This window comes from Sorex araneus, chromosome 4 (genome assembly GCF_027595985.1).
Source record: "Sorex araneus isolate mSorAra2 chromosome 4, mSorAra2.pri, whole genome shotgun sequence".
Taxonomy (NCBI): domain Eukaryota; kingdom Metazoa; phylum Chordata; class Mammalia; order Eulipotyphla; family Soricidae; genus Sorex; species Sorex araneus.
The window spans coordinates 123,249,062-123,263,300 of NC_073305.1; the positions used below are offsets into that span (position 1 = coordinate 123,249,062).

At 36.9% G+C, this 14,239-nt stretch overlaps 1 protein-coding gene across 1 annotated transcript in view; it reads left to right on the plus strand.

The window, feature by feature from the left end:
• The window catches only part of FHL5 (four and a half LIM domains 5), a 52,747-nt gene extending 46,646 nt beyond the window's left edge, over nucleotides 1–6,101 (plus strand). Inside the window, exon 6 of the mRNA XM_004605679.2 lies at nucleotides 5,721–6,101. Coding sequence (XP_004605736.1) covers nucleotides 5,721–5,884 — 164 coding nt within the window. The 3' untranslated portion in view covers nucleotides 5,885–6,101. The remainder of the gene's footprint in view (nucleotides 1–5,720) is intronic.
• Nucleotides 6,102–14,239: the final 8,138 nt, after the last annotated feature.

Here is a 14,239-nt window from a genome sequence, read left to right on the forward strand (position 1 = left end):
CAGTGTTACATTTATAACAATGCAAGTAAAATACATGGATGATCTTTCCCTCATTTCTTTCTGAGATGAACACACATGTATGCCCATATATAAAAGCACTAATTACAAAGATCCCTCAAGTCAAAGCTCCATGATTTACAATATAATTAATGACAGGGTCTCATGCATACTATTTTCCAACACCACACCCTCCATTCATGCCTGCTTCCCTCCACCCTGTATAAGGTTCCCCTCTGGCCACCTTCTACCTAACCTCCCCCCACCCACCCACCCCTTGGTAAATTTAGTTCTATAAACTAGTTGCCAGGTTCTGTTGTCTTGGAACATTTTTATCATACCATGTAGGGGGAAAGATAACAACAAAGTTTAGCTATTCCCTTACAAGACAATTAATATTAAACATATAGGAACTATATTCAAGTAAAGTAATAGTTCAAGGAAAGAGAAAAGGATGAACTAATAGGTTACAAAAGACCATGAAAAGCGCTGGTTTGAACCAGACCTTTATAGATTTGAATTGGGAGATAGGGATTCTCATAAATCAAAATCTTGCTTAATTCCAAATGCAGGCCAATGACCCTTAAAATAGAAAAAAAAAAGTTTTAATTAAATCCAAGTATTGTATAAACTTTAGAAGCTATAATAATTGGGTAGCATAGGTCAGGAATTAATTAAACTTATTTTGAAGCTGCTTCTGACAAATGTATTATTCTCTTCTCTATTCACTTGCGATAAGTTTTAATTATGAATTGTAGCACTGTAGCGCTGTCTTCCCGTTGTTCATCGATTTGCTCGAGTGGGCACCATGAAAAAAAATATAGCATTTTGCTGAAGAACCAAAAAAAAAAAATAACAATGGTAAATCAATCTATGGTAAGCAGTTTTTAAGGTCACAAATGCTGTGTGATTTCCTCAGGGACACTTCTAAAACACTAACTATTGGCATTTTAAAGGGAAAGAGCTGAAGCTAGCAGAACACCTGAGAGATATGGAAGCTTTTCTTTTGGTGAATTGGGGGGGAGCAAATAGAGTGTTCCCAATAAATGTTATGGGTGGTCCTCAGCCAAATTAACAAATCTTTTCAATGCTAGAGCTCTGCACTGCCAGGGACCACCTAGGCTAACCTGGAACCTCCATTGCCGGGGCGGAAACAGTGTCACCCAGGCAGAACAAGCACCCCCACCTGTAGTTCTCTCCTCAGCCCCTTAGAAGCTATTTTTCGGGTTTATGTCATAAGTGAATGTACAAAAGAACTGTATTTCCTTCTCTCTAATCCTAGAATTCTTATGTTACATATTTTTTGCTTGAATTGTGAAACATAAAATTAAAAATTATGCTATCCCTTAACCATCTTTAAATATATCACCAAAATAGTTGAAATTTCATATACCTTCAAAGAAGGCAATGCTTACTATAAAGCCAATTAGCAGACTTTCACTGAAAGAGAGAGAGCCTAAGAAAAGAGTCTGGTTCTGTATTTCTATAGATAATATACCTATTATATATAGATACACACACAAACACTTACACATACATATATAGAAACACACACACACATACACACACACACACACACACATATCCATCCCTCTCGGAGAGCCTGGCAAGCTACAGAGAGTATCCTGCCCACACAGCAGAGCCTGGCAAGCTACCTGTGGTGTATTCGATATGCCAAAAACAGTAACAACAAGTCTCACAATGGAAACGTTACTGGTGCCTGCTTGAGCAAATCAATCAGCAAAGGGATGACAGTGATATATATATATATATATATATATGTATGTATATTTAAGATACCAAGTTTCTCCAGCTCTACTGGCCCTATCAGCTGTATTCAGCCTTTAGGATTATTTTTGTTAAGCTGCTTATGTTTGAAAACAACCAATGTAAATTTTATCTCCACATCAAAAAAGAATGAAGAACCTTTGTTGAACGGACTTTCCTCACAGCTCCAGAAAGGTTATTGTCATTTGGAACTGAAGAGCTGCGTCAGATAGAACATGCCCTGCTCTGTTCTTCCCACCTTGTCTCCATCGCTTAGCTCCCCAACACTTTCAAACATATATGTTGTCAATCCCAAACGACTCGCTTCAAAACCTTGTTTTCAACCACTGAAATTTCCTGCCTCCCTCACATCTAGTGACTCCAGCAGTCAAGAGAATAAGCCACCATTTCTACCTATTTTACTTAGGAACTGGGACTCTCAAATAAGCAGCAGTATCTAGAGGTCCAAAAATCTATAATATTTTTTACTTTTTTATTGAATCATTGTGAGATAGGCCCTTCCAAAGTTGTTCATGACTATATTTTAGCCATGTAGTATTCCAACACCCATCCCTCCACCAGTGTATACATTTCCCAAAACCAGTGTCCCCAGGTTGCCTCCCATCATCCTCCAACCCCAAACCCCTGCCTGCCTCTATGGCAGTCTTCACTTCATCTATTCTGCATTTTTCTTAAAATGAATCATGAACGTGTTGGGGTAGTGGGGGTGAAGGTGAGTTTTGATGAGGAAGTACGCACATTAAAAAACTCAGTAAGTTTGGAAGCTTTTTGGCTTCAAAATGACTAATACTGATGGGCAAAGACTTCCCACAAACCCTGATGAGATTAAGTTTCCATCATGTTTCATACTGACAGTCTCTGCAAGTAGGGTTCTTTGAAATGGAGCTATATGAGCTAATCAATATACCATAGGTAATTCTAATACTACCACATACTTCTGAAAGTTGAGTATTTGTGCATCATAAGTCACTTCAATAAATCAACTGCATTGTAATGGCTTTAAAGTGGTGTTTTATTAGAAGCTCTGCCTTTTAACATTGACCTGACAATTCAGGGTTCAAGGGTCACTTGGTTCCCTCAGAAAGTGTGTGGCCCATGAACCGCCAGGCATCAAGACATGCTAGGTGTGTGTTATACCTCTTGAATGATCTCTCCAGACCACTCAAAATGCTATATAATATTCATCAAATCTATGTCACCAGAAATAATTTCAAAAATACCACCACAGAGCCCCAAAGCAATAGCACATCAGGTAGGGCACTTGCCCTACACCAGGGGGACCATATATGGTTCCCTCCGTCCCGCCAGGAGTGATCCCTGAGCATAGGATGAAGAATAAGCCCTGAGAACAGCTGGGAGTGGTTCCAAAACAATATCAAAAATAAATAAAATAAATTTGATTAATTTGAATAAACTATCCAGATACAAATATAATTGTTTTCTCTTCATAAAAATAAGGTTAAACTTTCCAACTTTTTTGTATGAATGAAGCAGGTTGATGTGATGGAAAGTGCTCCAGACTAGGAGTAAAAGACCTTGGTCTTGGTCTAACTTCTGCCTATTACGACTGAATGAGCTTAGGTAAATAATTCACCTTCCAGGGCCTTCATTTTCCCTCATTACTTAATGGGGAATTGAAAAATATCACACTATCCCTCTTCTGCTTCTAATTATTTTGAGTAAAAAGAGTTTTAAGTGTTAGAAGTGTGCATAAATATGGATGAGTCCTGAGTATATTTTTTGTATAAAAGAGAAACATTAAAGTATCATTTGGGGAAGTTTAGAGCATAGTCTCTGAAGTCAGATTACTGAGAATTAATTTATTGCTCCTTTCCCTTAAAAGTTGGAAGACCAAGCAATTGAATCTCTGGTCCTCAGTATGGCATGCACTAGAAGGTTGATAATAGTATCTACTGCATAGGTGCTAGAGAGAGTACTGCGAGTAAGGTTTGACCTTGTACCAGTTGACACTGGTTCAATGCCTGGCACTCATGTCCCATGGCACATGCCGTGTGTGTGTGTGTGTGTGTGTGTGTGTGTGTGTGTGTGTGTGTGTAATACCATATGAAGGTAAGGTGAGAGCTGGACTTAGTATACTGACTGGTTCATCTTCCAGTTGTTCAATAAATGTTACCTCACACTCTGTTAATTTTCAGGTACAGAGACCTGATTCCTAAATAGTTTTCTGGCTAAAAATGACTGTGATGTCTTTAAGGAAATAAATATGTTCAAATTGGAAATTTTGTGAAGTTTATTTGTCTGGTCAGAGTTTTAAAAAAATCTCTGCAGTCATATGCTTATTTTTTTTAATTCATAGGGTTCTAGAATAATTATTTTTATATTTGCAACTTGTATAATGCTTACTAATAAAATTTAAAAGTCCACAAGGATCAAAATGCTAGGATATATAATAAGTAGTTTCATAAACAGATGATTTATGTAGATGAAGACCATTATTCTTGCAACTTATTAAAGTTTTGAATAACATTAAGGGAATTAATTGGTACATTACTGATTTATGGTTATTAGAAAATAATGATGATAGCATCATAAATAAGCAAGTTGTAAATTCAAACACAAAATAGGAGTGTGGTAGAAATTTAACCATGAGCTAGCAATTTGTATGTAATAATAGCAATTGTTTCTAGGATACAAACAAAAGTTCATTATATTAAAGGGTAGTTTGTCTGAAACAGAAATATTGTCCTTTTTTTCTTCATTTCAAAAGTTATATTTGGAAACCATGACAATCAAAACATGAACTACTTAGCTTTACTCTGGCTGATAAGCAATCATAGAAAGTATTAAAATGACTTGGAGAAAACTTGCAAAATAGATAAATACTAATCCCTTTAGCATTTCAAGCCCTTCCCAGTCACTACGTCTTTTTGTCTTTTTCTACAATTTCTCAATTGATTCATATTAAGAAGATGGAATTTCACTGCTGACAGAAATTCCTATTTTAGAAATCTCATGGTTCAAGTGAAGTCCAACTGAGGTGGTGGATTTCTCACAAACTAACACATCACTTCTCAGGTATTAGTCATTGGGTAGCAAGGCCTCTGTGACCAAAGAACAGAGTCATAGACTTCTGTTCCAGCTCTTAGCTATAGTTGTCCCTCGATGATATATTACCTTCATTATGTACTAAAGGTAATATATCATCAATATTCAATTTCAATTAAATTTCTTCTTTTGAAGATATTCCAAAAAATTTCTGCTTTTGAAAGTTGTGTCCCAAACCACAATATAACTATGCCATTTTGTCCTAATTGAAATTAAACACATAATTAAAAAAAAGAACTAAAAGTCATTCAAACATCAGACATCAGCCAAGGAAGCACATTTTTTTTAAATTTTATCTTAATTGTACAGTTAATAGAATAGGATCATGAGCAAACAAAAATATTTATGCTTACATAGCTCTGACTCTAAAAACCTATGCCCACTACCCATTGCATTATATTTCCTTATCTAAGGAATTCCTAATATATGTACAACAGTATGTGCTTTCTGTATTCATATTCTAAATACTTTTATGGATTATGGGAAATTTTGACTGGGAATCAATCTATGTCTTACACTAGAAATTGCTTATTAATGCTATTTCCAAAGGACACAGATCCACAGCCAGCAGGGAAAGAAGAAATCATATTTGGGGGTTATTATAACCAAATATTCATTGCTGCAAAAGCCATTTATTAAGATGTGTAGCAAATGGTTGAGTAACTTAAATGTTTAAATTAACTTGTTAACAAACTGGTTGTCTACTGGTTTGGTAAATTTAATGGCTAATAAACAAATGGTTAAGTTATCTAAGCCATTTGTTTCTTGCTCCATTTGTTCATATCTCCAATTCTTAGAAAAGAGACTGGCATAAAGCTCAACATATTCATCTGAGAAATAGATGGTTATTTTTCTCAATTTCTTTGCAGGTCTCAGAGGTGCCAAGTTTATTTGCTTTCAAGACCGCCAGTGGCACAGTGAATGCTTTAACTGTGGGAAGTGCTCTGTCTCCTTAGTGGGGGAAGGATTCCTGACCCAGAAGAAGGAAATCTTCTGTCGCAAATGTGGTTCTGGGATGAACACTGATATCTAGAAGGAAACAGTCCTTCCTGACTTGAAATTCACCTTGCTTTTGTTCCCACTAAATCCAGATCTTAGTTAAAATAGTAATTCTATCTCAATTTTAGTAAATACTAACATAGAGTCTGTAGTATGAGTTTATACACATTCTGACTGAACTGTTAATCAGAATTCAAAAAAGCAGTCTCACAGAAATACGCACTAAATCACAAAGCCACATATTGCAAAACATTGCATTTTGCTAACATAAAGGAATTACTTATTGTCAAGTATAGAACCAACTATGTAACTAATATATAAAAGTCATGGATGTTATTACTTTTTTTTTTTTTTTTGCTTTTTGGTTCACAGCCAGCAATGCTCAGGAGTTACTCCTGGCTCTTCACTCAGGAATTATTCCTGGCAGTGCTTGGCGGGCCATATGGGATGCTGGGAATCGAGCCCAGGTTGGCCATGTGCAAGACAAACGTCCCTACCCACTGTACTATCGCTCCAGCCCAGGATGTTATTACTAAGACCAGTGTTTTTGTTTTTGTTTTTGTTTTGCTTTTTGGGTCACACCTGGTGATGCACAAGGATTACTCCTGGCTCTAGACTCAGGAACTACTCCTGGTAGTGCTCAGGGGACCATATGGGATCCTGGGAATCGAACCTGGGTTGGCTGCATGCAAGGCAAATGCCCTACCCGCTGTGCTATCGCTCCAGCCCCTAAGACCAGTGTTTTTCAAAAGTGCATAGTACAAAAGAAATTAAGAGATCAAATTGAAAAGCATATGAAAAACTAAAGCTTGTATTTGAAACCAGTTACATATAACAGGTAATGTTTTAATGACTTTTTGTTCTTTGTCTTTTCTCTTTTTCATGTTTAATTATACTTATAAGAGAGTATCTTGGTCATATTGTAATTCAGAACATAATTTCCCAAAGCTCCACATAGAGACATATACATAATGTTATAGGTTGACTGTGAATAGTAAAGAAAAGAAACGGATGAGGAGAAACTGATTAGCAATCATCATAGTTTAGAATTCTGTCCCTTAATCATTTTTTAATTGCTTCCATGTACCAAATTTGGAGTTTTGAAACAAAGCTGCAATTTACCCACATCCACAATATTTCCACAGCTGGCTGGTTCCTTTGTATAATCAATGGAATGTGAGAAATGTGGAAATTGAGAATTGTGTCTCATACTCTGTCTGCATAGGTATGAAGGATCTCTTTCACTACAGGGATAGTCAAAGCACGGTTCAATCCATTTTGTGTTGAATGTATTTTTCAAAGCCCAGAATGACTTTTCTAGATACTGACAGAATACATGAAAGGAGTCTATTCGTTAAAATGAGCTAACCAGGATAATCACTGTTCCCAAAGGCAAACCTTTAAAGTAAATAGATCATTAAATCATCACTTGTGGAAATGAGTTTTAGGGAAAGGATTGAGTGTTGGAATATGACTTTCATCCAGATATCTAGCGGCATAATAGAATGCATAATTAGCTTTGAGCCTCATGAATTTGCCTTCTAAAATTACACAGATAATAAGTGGGAAGACATAAAAGTGGGCTTTAAAGAAATCGAGTAATAACAAGAACTAAAAAGAATAATAATTCAGAACCTGCAAAAGCAGCACAATAGAGCAAAGTGTAGATAATTCCATTCCACTCCCCCTTCACACATTGTACCAATCATGCTCCATATCTTCAGTCTCCTGAATAGTCAGAAGATGAACCCATAGCCCTAAAGAAACATGCACAAATAAGTCCAAAAGTCACAGATAAGTACCACCCTTGGTGAAAATTCTATCCCCTTTATCTTTATAGCAGACATGAACTAATCATGACCTGAGCTAGCTCCTCCTCCTGGACAATATTTTCTACATCTTATGGGGCAAAATTAAAGCAACTTCTGCTCAACTTTATTTTTAACCTTGGATACAGTGTCTATCTGTAGGATAGAAGTAGATAGTGAATAGTAATTCGCGAAGAACATTTTTTGCTTTTTTCCTTTTAAAAGGAATATTTCCTTTTAAATCATTGCATAACATTAAAGGCTCTAATATAATTATTGTGCTGATTATGATGCTTAAAATAGTTTCACAAGAGATTTAAAAAATTATGGAAACATTGAGGAAACTTTATGTGGTACCAGATTGAAGCCATTGTTACAGTCAAATCCACATGCAAAGTGGCTTAACTGCTGTACCATTCTCAAACCTCACAAAAATACAATTTTCGTACAAGTTGAAAATGTAAAGACACTTGGAGACATTGTAGACATAATGAAAAATATTAGGCATTACAGGCTGTTTTAAAGATACAATAAATGCAACTGTCATTTTTTATTAAAACTAACATTTTTCATACTTATCAGTAAAAAGTACATAAAACTATCAATATTTTCCCTGGCAATATTTGAAACTATACATGTGGAACTAAATAAACCAGATGTTCTAAGTGAAGGAAACAGCCATGAATTTCATAGTTAGAAACCAAGCCAAAGTCTAAATAATGTGCAACACGTAGTGTTTGGGTTAATAATATATATAAATACAAAATTTAATGTTTTTAAGTCAAATGGTGGCTGATTAAGGCACTTCACTATTTGTAAGAGGCTGAAATCCAATTTGTGTTCAATATTTATAACTTTAAAAGTCATAAGATAATTGTTGAGCAAGAGATTTCTTATACTTTAATAAGTATATAAATAATTCCATATTTAGAAGGTACCTATAAAATTAAAATATAATATTTATTTATAATATTTTTATAAGATAAAAATAAAAACACACATACACGCACATATTATGAAGGAGTATTGATGCTTTCAGGTCAGTAAAGAGAAAAGCTTTCTGATTTCTACGGGAAATGAAATGAACTGCTTCAGGAAGCAGTGGGTTCCAGTAATTCAAGAAGTGACATCTGCATAGACAGGAGAGCAGTTAGAAGCAAATCCTGTGTGCTAACAACAAGATGGTTTGGAAGCAGAAAAGAGATGGTGCCAAAGAGCAAGAAGAAGTGAGATTGCTAAAGAGAAAAGGTCAGATGAAGTGAGAATATTAACTCTTATTATAAAAGGCCTGCGTTGTCTAGAAAAAGAATAGAACGTTACTTCTTAAAATCAGCATTAGGGCAGCGTTTGAGAAACATGCTAATGATTGATTCTGTGTGGTCCAAAACTAAAGAGATCAAGGTTCCAAAAATTACATCTCTCACTAATTTGTGACAGTAGAAATGAAGAACAAAGAAACAGTAGTTAATGCAGTTATATATATTAATATGGATGAGTGTGAGTTAACAAATACAAATATTTTGTGACATGTTGTGATTTAAAATGACAAAAATTCAGAACAATGTGTCTGGCAAAATAGTACAGCGGGTGGGTAGGGTGCATGTTTTGCACGCGGCTGACTGGTACCAGTTATGGTACCCTGAGCCTCCTCAGTAGTGATCCTTGAGTGCAGAGCCGGGTGTGTGGCTCAAACGCCAAAAATAGCAATAGCAACAAAATTCAAAGGGAATTTCTGTCTTTATGATAACAAATAGGGTTCAGTTTTTACTGAATCAAAATCAATTTGAATTAAACAAATTCCTAAACATGTTACATTGGAACAGTCAAAAGTAATAATTTAGTGAAGAATATAGTACTACAATAAACAGGTTCAAAATTTACAAGGTATCTACCTTTCAAAATATTAAGTGGCATATTGGAGTGAAAGACTGACTTGCCATAGTGTAAATGTCTAACATTGTTACAAATGGCTTCGGTTTAAAATAAATATAAAAATTAATACCATAAACACACCAATCTAAAAACATGTCATGTTAGTAACACCATTTTTGAATTTTAGAAAAGATCCATTTTCATCTATTCTGATGTACTACTAATTTTCATATTTTGATTAATAAAATAATATGTTATAAAGTCTAGGTATATATAGCACTGTTCATCAATTTGCTCGAGCAGGCACCAGTAAACATCTCCATTTGTTGTTAATGATTTTGGCATATCAAATACGCCAAGGGGAGCTTGCCAGGCTCTGCCACATGGGTGAGATAGCTCGGTAGCTTGCCAGGCTCTCCAAGAGGAATGGAGAAATTGAACGTCCACTGGCCGTGTGCAAGGCAGACGCCCTATCCACTGTGCTATTGCTCCAATCCTAGGTAAATATAATAGAGAAAACTTATTTTAAACATGTTTATAAATAGATATGTGTTAGTACAATAATAGTTTTACTTGAATTATAAATTGAAATTTCAAAAATTTATCATGCTAAATAAATTAGTGTAACACAAATTTCTCCATTGTTTTTAGATTTTTTTTATATTAACCATAGTATATAGAATAGGTATGTAATGAATGGGTAGTGTTGGTACTTTTATTACATGGAGCACATAGAAATTTTTCTTCTTACATTTTCTTATATTTAAGTGAGATTTTATATATTTTGAGACACTCTAGAGTATTGATAAAAAATTTTAGATAATAGACTTGACTTACCAAGGCTGTATTATCTTTCTTGTAAAAATCTAAAGCACACCAACGGGCGAGTGCACTCGAGGGCTCTCCGGGGCGGCTGTGTCTCGCCCGCGCTCGGTGCTCTGCAATCGCTGTGTATTGACTGGATTGGGACGGCTGTTGTCCAAGGAGGGAAGGAAGACAGACGAAGGAAGAACAAGGACCAAGCTGGTTGCTCATTAGTTACCGTTTATTCGATCTTCCATCTTTCTCATCTCCTGCACTCTCAGCTCCATCCTCTCTCTGGATCTACTGCAGCCTGAATTCTCCCCCTTCACTAGTCTCTCCCTCTACTTGTCTCTCTTCACCTTGCCCTCTAGGCTACACACTGCCAGGTAGCAAAATCAACATAAGAAAGCCCTTCCTGAGAGCCCTCAGGTTCAAAGGGAACACAACCTAGGGACATTCCAAAGCCCTTCCTGACCGCCAACAGGTAAAATACCTCTTAAGGTTTTTCTCCTTTCCTTAGTCCAAACACTTATTAACATCTTAATACTAGTTATTTTTGTATGGACATAGCAAGAGATACATTGAGGCTTGCAAGGCAGCTCTCCTGGCAACATCTTGCCACAGACTCAGACTACAGCACTCAGGCCAGATTAATCATTCCTAACCCTACGGAGGTCCAAATCTAGTTATCACTATTTGGATCATGACAACATTTGTCCATGATCAAGCTCTTAACTTATAGTTAAGCATTAGGCACTTTGGCCAGGCCCATCTCGATGCCAGGGTAGCACACAACTCACCACTTGCCCTGGGTCCGTCTCATCCCTCCTCCGGACCCTGCTTTTGGGGGTGCTAGGAAGTAAGGGCAGCTGAGGCTTAGGTCCAGAGAACAGATGCCCAGGAGGAAAATATCACATAGAGTCAAATGACTTCCAGGTCACAAAATCATAGCATTTGCTAAGCCTTCCTGTGTCTATACAAAAAGGACATGGTTCTGAATAATCTATGCAAAGGACTCAAGGAGAAGAGAAAAACAATATTTACAAGTCAATAGAACACTAAGAAAGAAGCTACAAATAAACAGAGGAATGGGAGCACTGTGGTGGGAGTAACCCAATAAACCTAAACTACCTGAGGCTATGTTATCCTACACTTTCTCTTTAAAAAAAAATTTAATTAGTGAATCACCATGAGGGTACAATTACAGATTTATACATTTTTATGCTCGTGTTTCCATCATACAATGTTCAAGAACCCATCCCTTCACCAGTGCCTATTCTTCACCACCAATAAACCCAGTATCCCTCCCACCCCCCAATTCCATCTCCCTCCACCCCACTCTGCCTCTGTGGCAGGGTATTCCCTTTTGTTCTCTCTCTTCAATTGGGCATTGTGGTTTGCAATAGGGGTGTTGAGTGGCCATTGTGTTGAGTCTCTAGTCTACTTTCAGCACGCATCACCCTTCCCCCTATTGGCCTCCAACCACATTTTACTTGGTGTTCCCTTCTCTATCTGAGCTGCCTTTTCCCCAGAATGTGAGGCCAGTTTCCAAGCCATGGAGTCAAACTCCTGGTACTTATTTCTACTATTCTTGGGTGTTAGTCTTATAGTCTATTATTCTATATTCCACAGATGAGTGCAATCTTTCTATGTCTGTCTCTCTCTTTCTGACTCATTTCACTTAGCATGACACTTTCCATGTTGATCCACTTATATGCAAAGTTCATGACTTCATTTTTTCTAACAGCTGCATAGTATTCCATTGTATAGATGTACCAGAGTTTCTTTAACCAGTCATCTGTTCTAGGGCACTCGGGTTTTTTCCAAATTCTGGCTATTGTAAACAGTGCTGCAATGAACATAAAAGTGCAGATGTCATTTTGACTATACTTTTTTGCTTCTCCGGGATATATTCCCAGCAGTGGTATTGCTGGGTCAAATGGGAGCTCAATTTCTAATTTTTTGAGAAGCGTTTATATTGTTTTCCAAAAGGGCTGAACCAGTTGGCATTCCCACCAACAGTGTAGAAGGGTCTCTTTCTCCCCACATCCTCTCCAACAGTGGTTGCTTTTGTTCTTTTGGATGTGTGCCAGTCTCTGTGGTGTGAAGTGGTATCTCATGGTTGTTTTGATCTGCATCTCCCTGATGATTAGTGATGTAGAGCACTTTTTCATGTGCCTTTTGGCCATTTGTATCTCTTCCTTGGGAAAGTTTCTATTCATTTCTTCGCCCCATTTTCTGATGGGGTTGGATGTTTTCTTCTTGTAGAGTTCAACTAGTGCCTTATATACCCTTGATATCAACCCCTTACCTGATGGGTATTGGGTGAGTATCCTTTCCCATTCTATAGATTGTCTTTGTATTCTGGTCACTGTATCTTTTGTGGTGCAGAAGCTTTTTAGTTTAATGTAGTCCCATTTGTTTATCTCTGTTTCCACTTGGTTGGCCAGTTGCATGTCATCTTTGAAGATACCTTTATCTTCAATATCGTGGGGGGTTTTGCCGACTTTGACTCAATGTACCTTATGGTTTGTGGTCTGATGTTGAGATCTTTAATCCATTTTGATCTGACTTTTGTGCATGGTGACAGGTTGAGGTCTAAGCCCATTCTTTTGCATGTGGTTGTCCAGTTGTGCCAGCACCACTTGTTAAAGAGGCTTTCCTTGCTCCACTTCACATTTCTTGCTCCCTTATCAAAGATTAGATGATCATACATTTGGGGTTGTGTATTCCACCCTGTTCCATTGCTCTGCGGCTCTGCCTTTGTTCCAGTACCATGCTGTTTTAATTTTTACTGCTTTGTAGTAAAGTCTAAGGTTGGGGAGGGTGATGCCTCCCATCATCTTTTTCCCAAGAATTGTTTTAGCAGTCCGTGGGCGTTTGTTGTTCCATATGAATTTTTGGATTGCTTGATCCATTTCTTTGAAGAATGTCATGGGTATCCTTATAGGGATTGTGTTGAATCTGTATAATGCTTTGGGGACTATTGCCATTTTGACAATGTTGATTCTCCCTATCCATGAGCAGGGGATATGTTTCAATTTCCTCAAGACCTCTACAAAGAAAACTGTATTATCTTTCTTAATAAACCAAGTAAACCACACTTTTCTCTTTCTAGTATATGTTATATTTTTATCATTAAGAGAACTATTATTTTATTTCTGTAATTCAAAATTACCACAAATATTCTGCTTTAATTCTATTTTCCTGTTTGGACTGCGACAGTTCAGTAACTATTCTTTTGTTGGGTGAGTGAAGGAATCTCCCATGCAGTACTTCGGCATTCTGAAGGCCACTGTTAGTGATACTTGGTAAACTGGGCTGAATTCAACGTTCCAGCCCCATGATATGATATGGGGTCTCAGCCCTCGTGCCTAAGGCCATCAGCACTACTAGGTGGTGCACTAAGGGCCAGGCCCTGCAGGAATCTATTGCAGGACCTTTTCCATGCAAAGCATATACCCCTGACCTTGAGCTATCTCTCTGGGCCTTAGGATTTCTTGTCGTTTCCATATTGCTTTGAGACTCTTATTTTCTCAAAAGCGAAATTTGTATCTGTAACATAAGCTTTCATAATGCAAGCTAAGTCACACTCAAAGCATTAACTAAGTTATTTTCTGAGTGACATTAGATTATGAATTCATTTATCGGGGCATAATTCACAAATATGTAGATAGAACATCTCTTAACAAAACTTTCAATTTCATTTTTTTTCTTAAATATGTGGATACTTAAAAATTTTTTTTTAATTTGCCCAAAGTGAAATCAGTGTTACAATGCTGTTCATAGTTGCGTTTCAGTTTTACAGTGTTCCAACACCCATTCCTCCACCAGTGTACATTTTCCAGCACCAAATCCCCACTTTTCTTCTCATCACCCTCCCCTTTGCTTTCTCTTCAAACTAA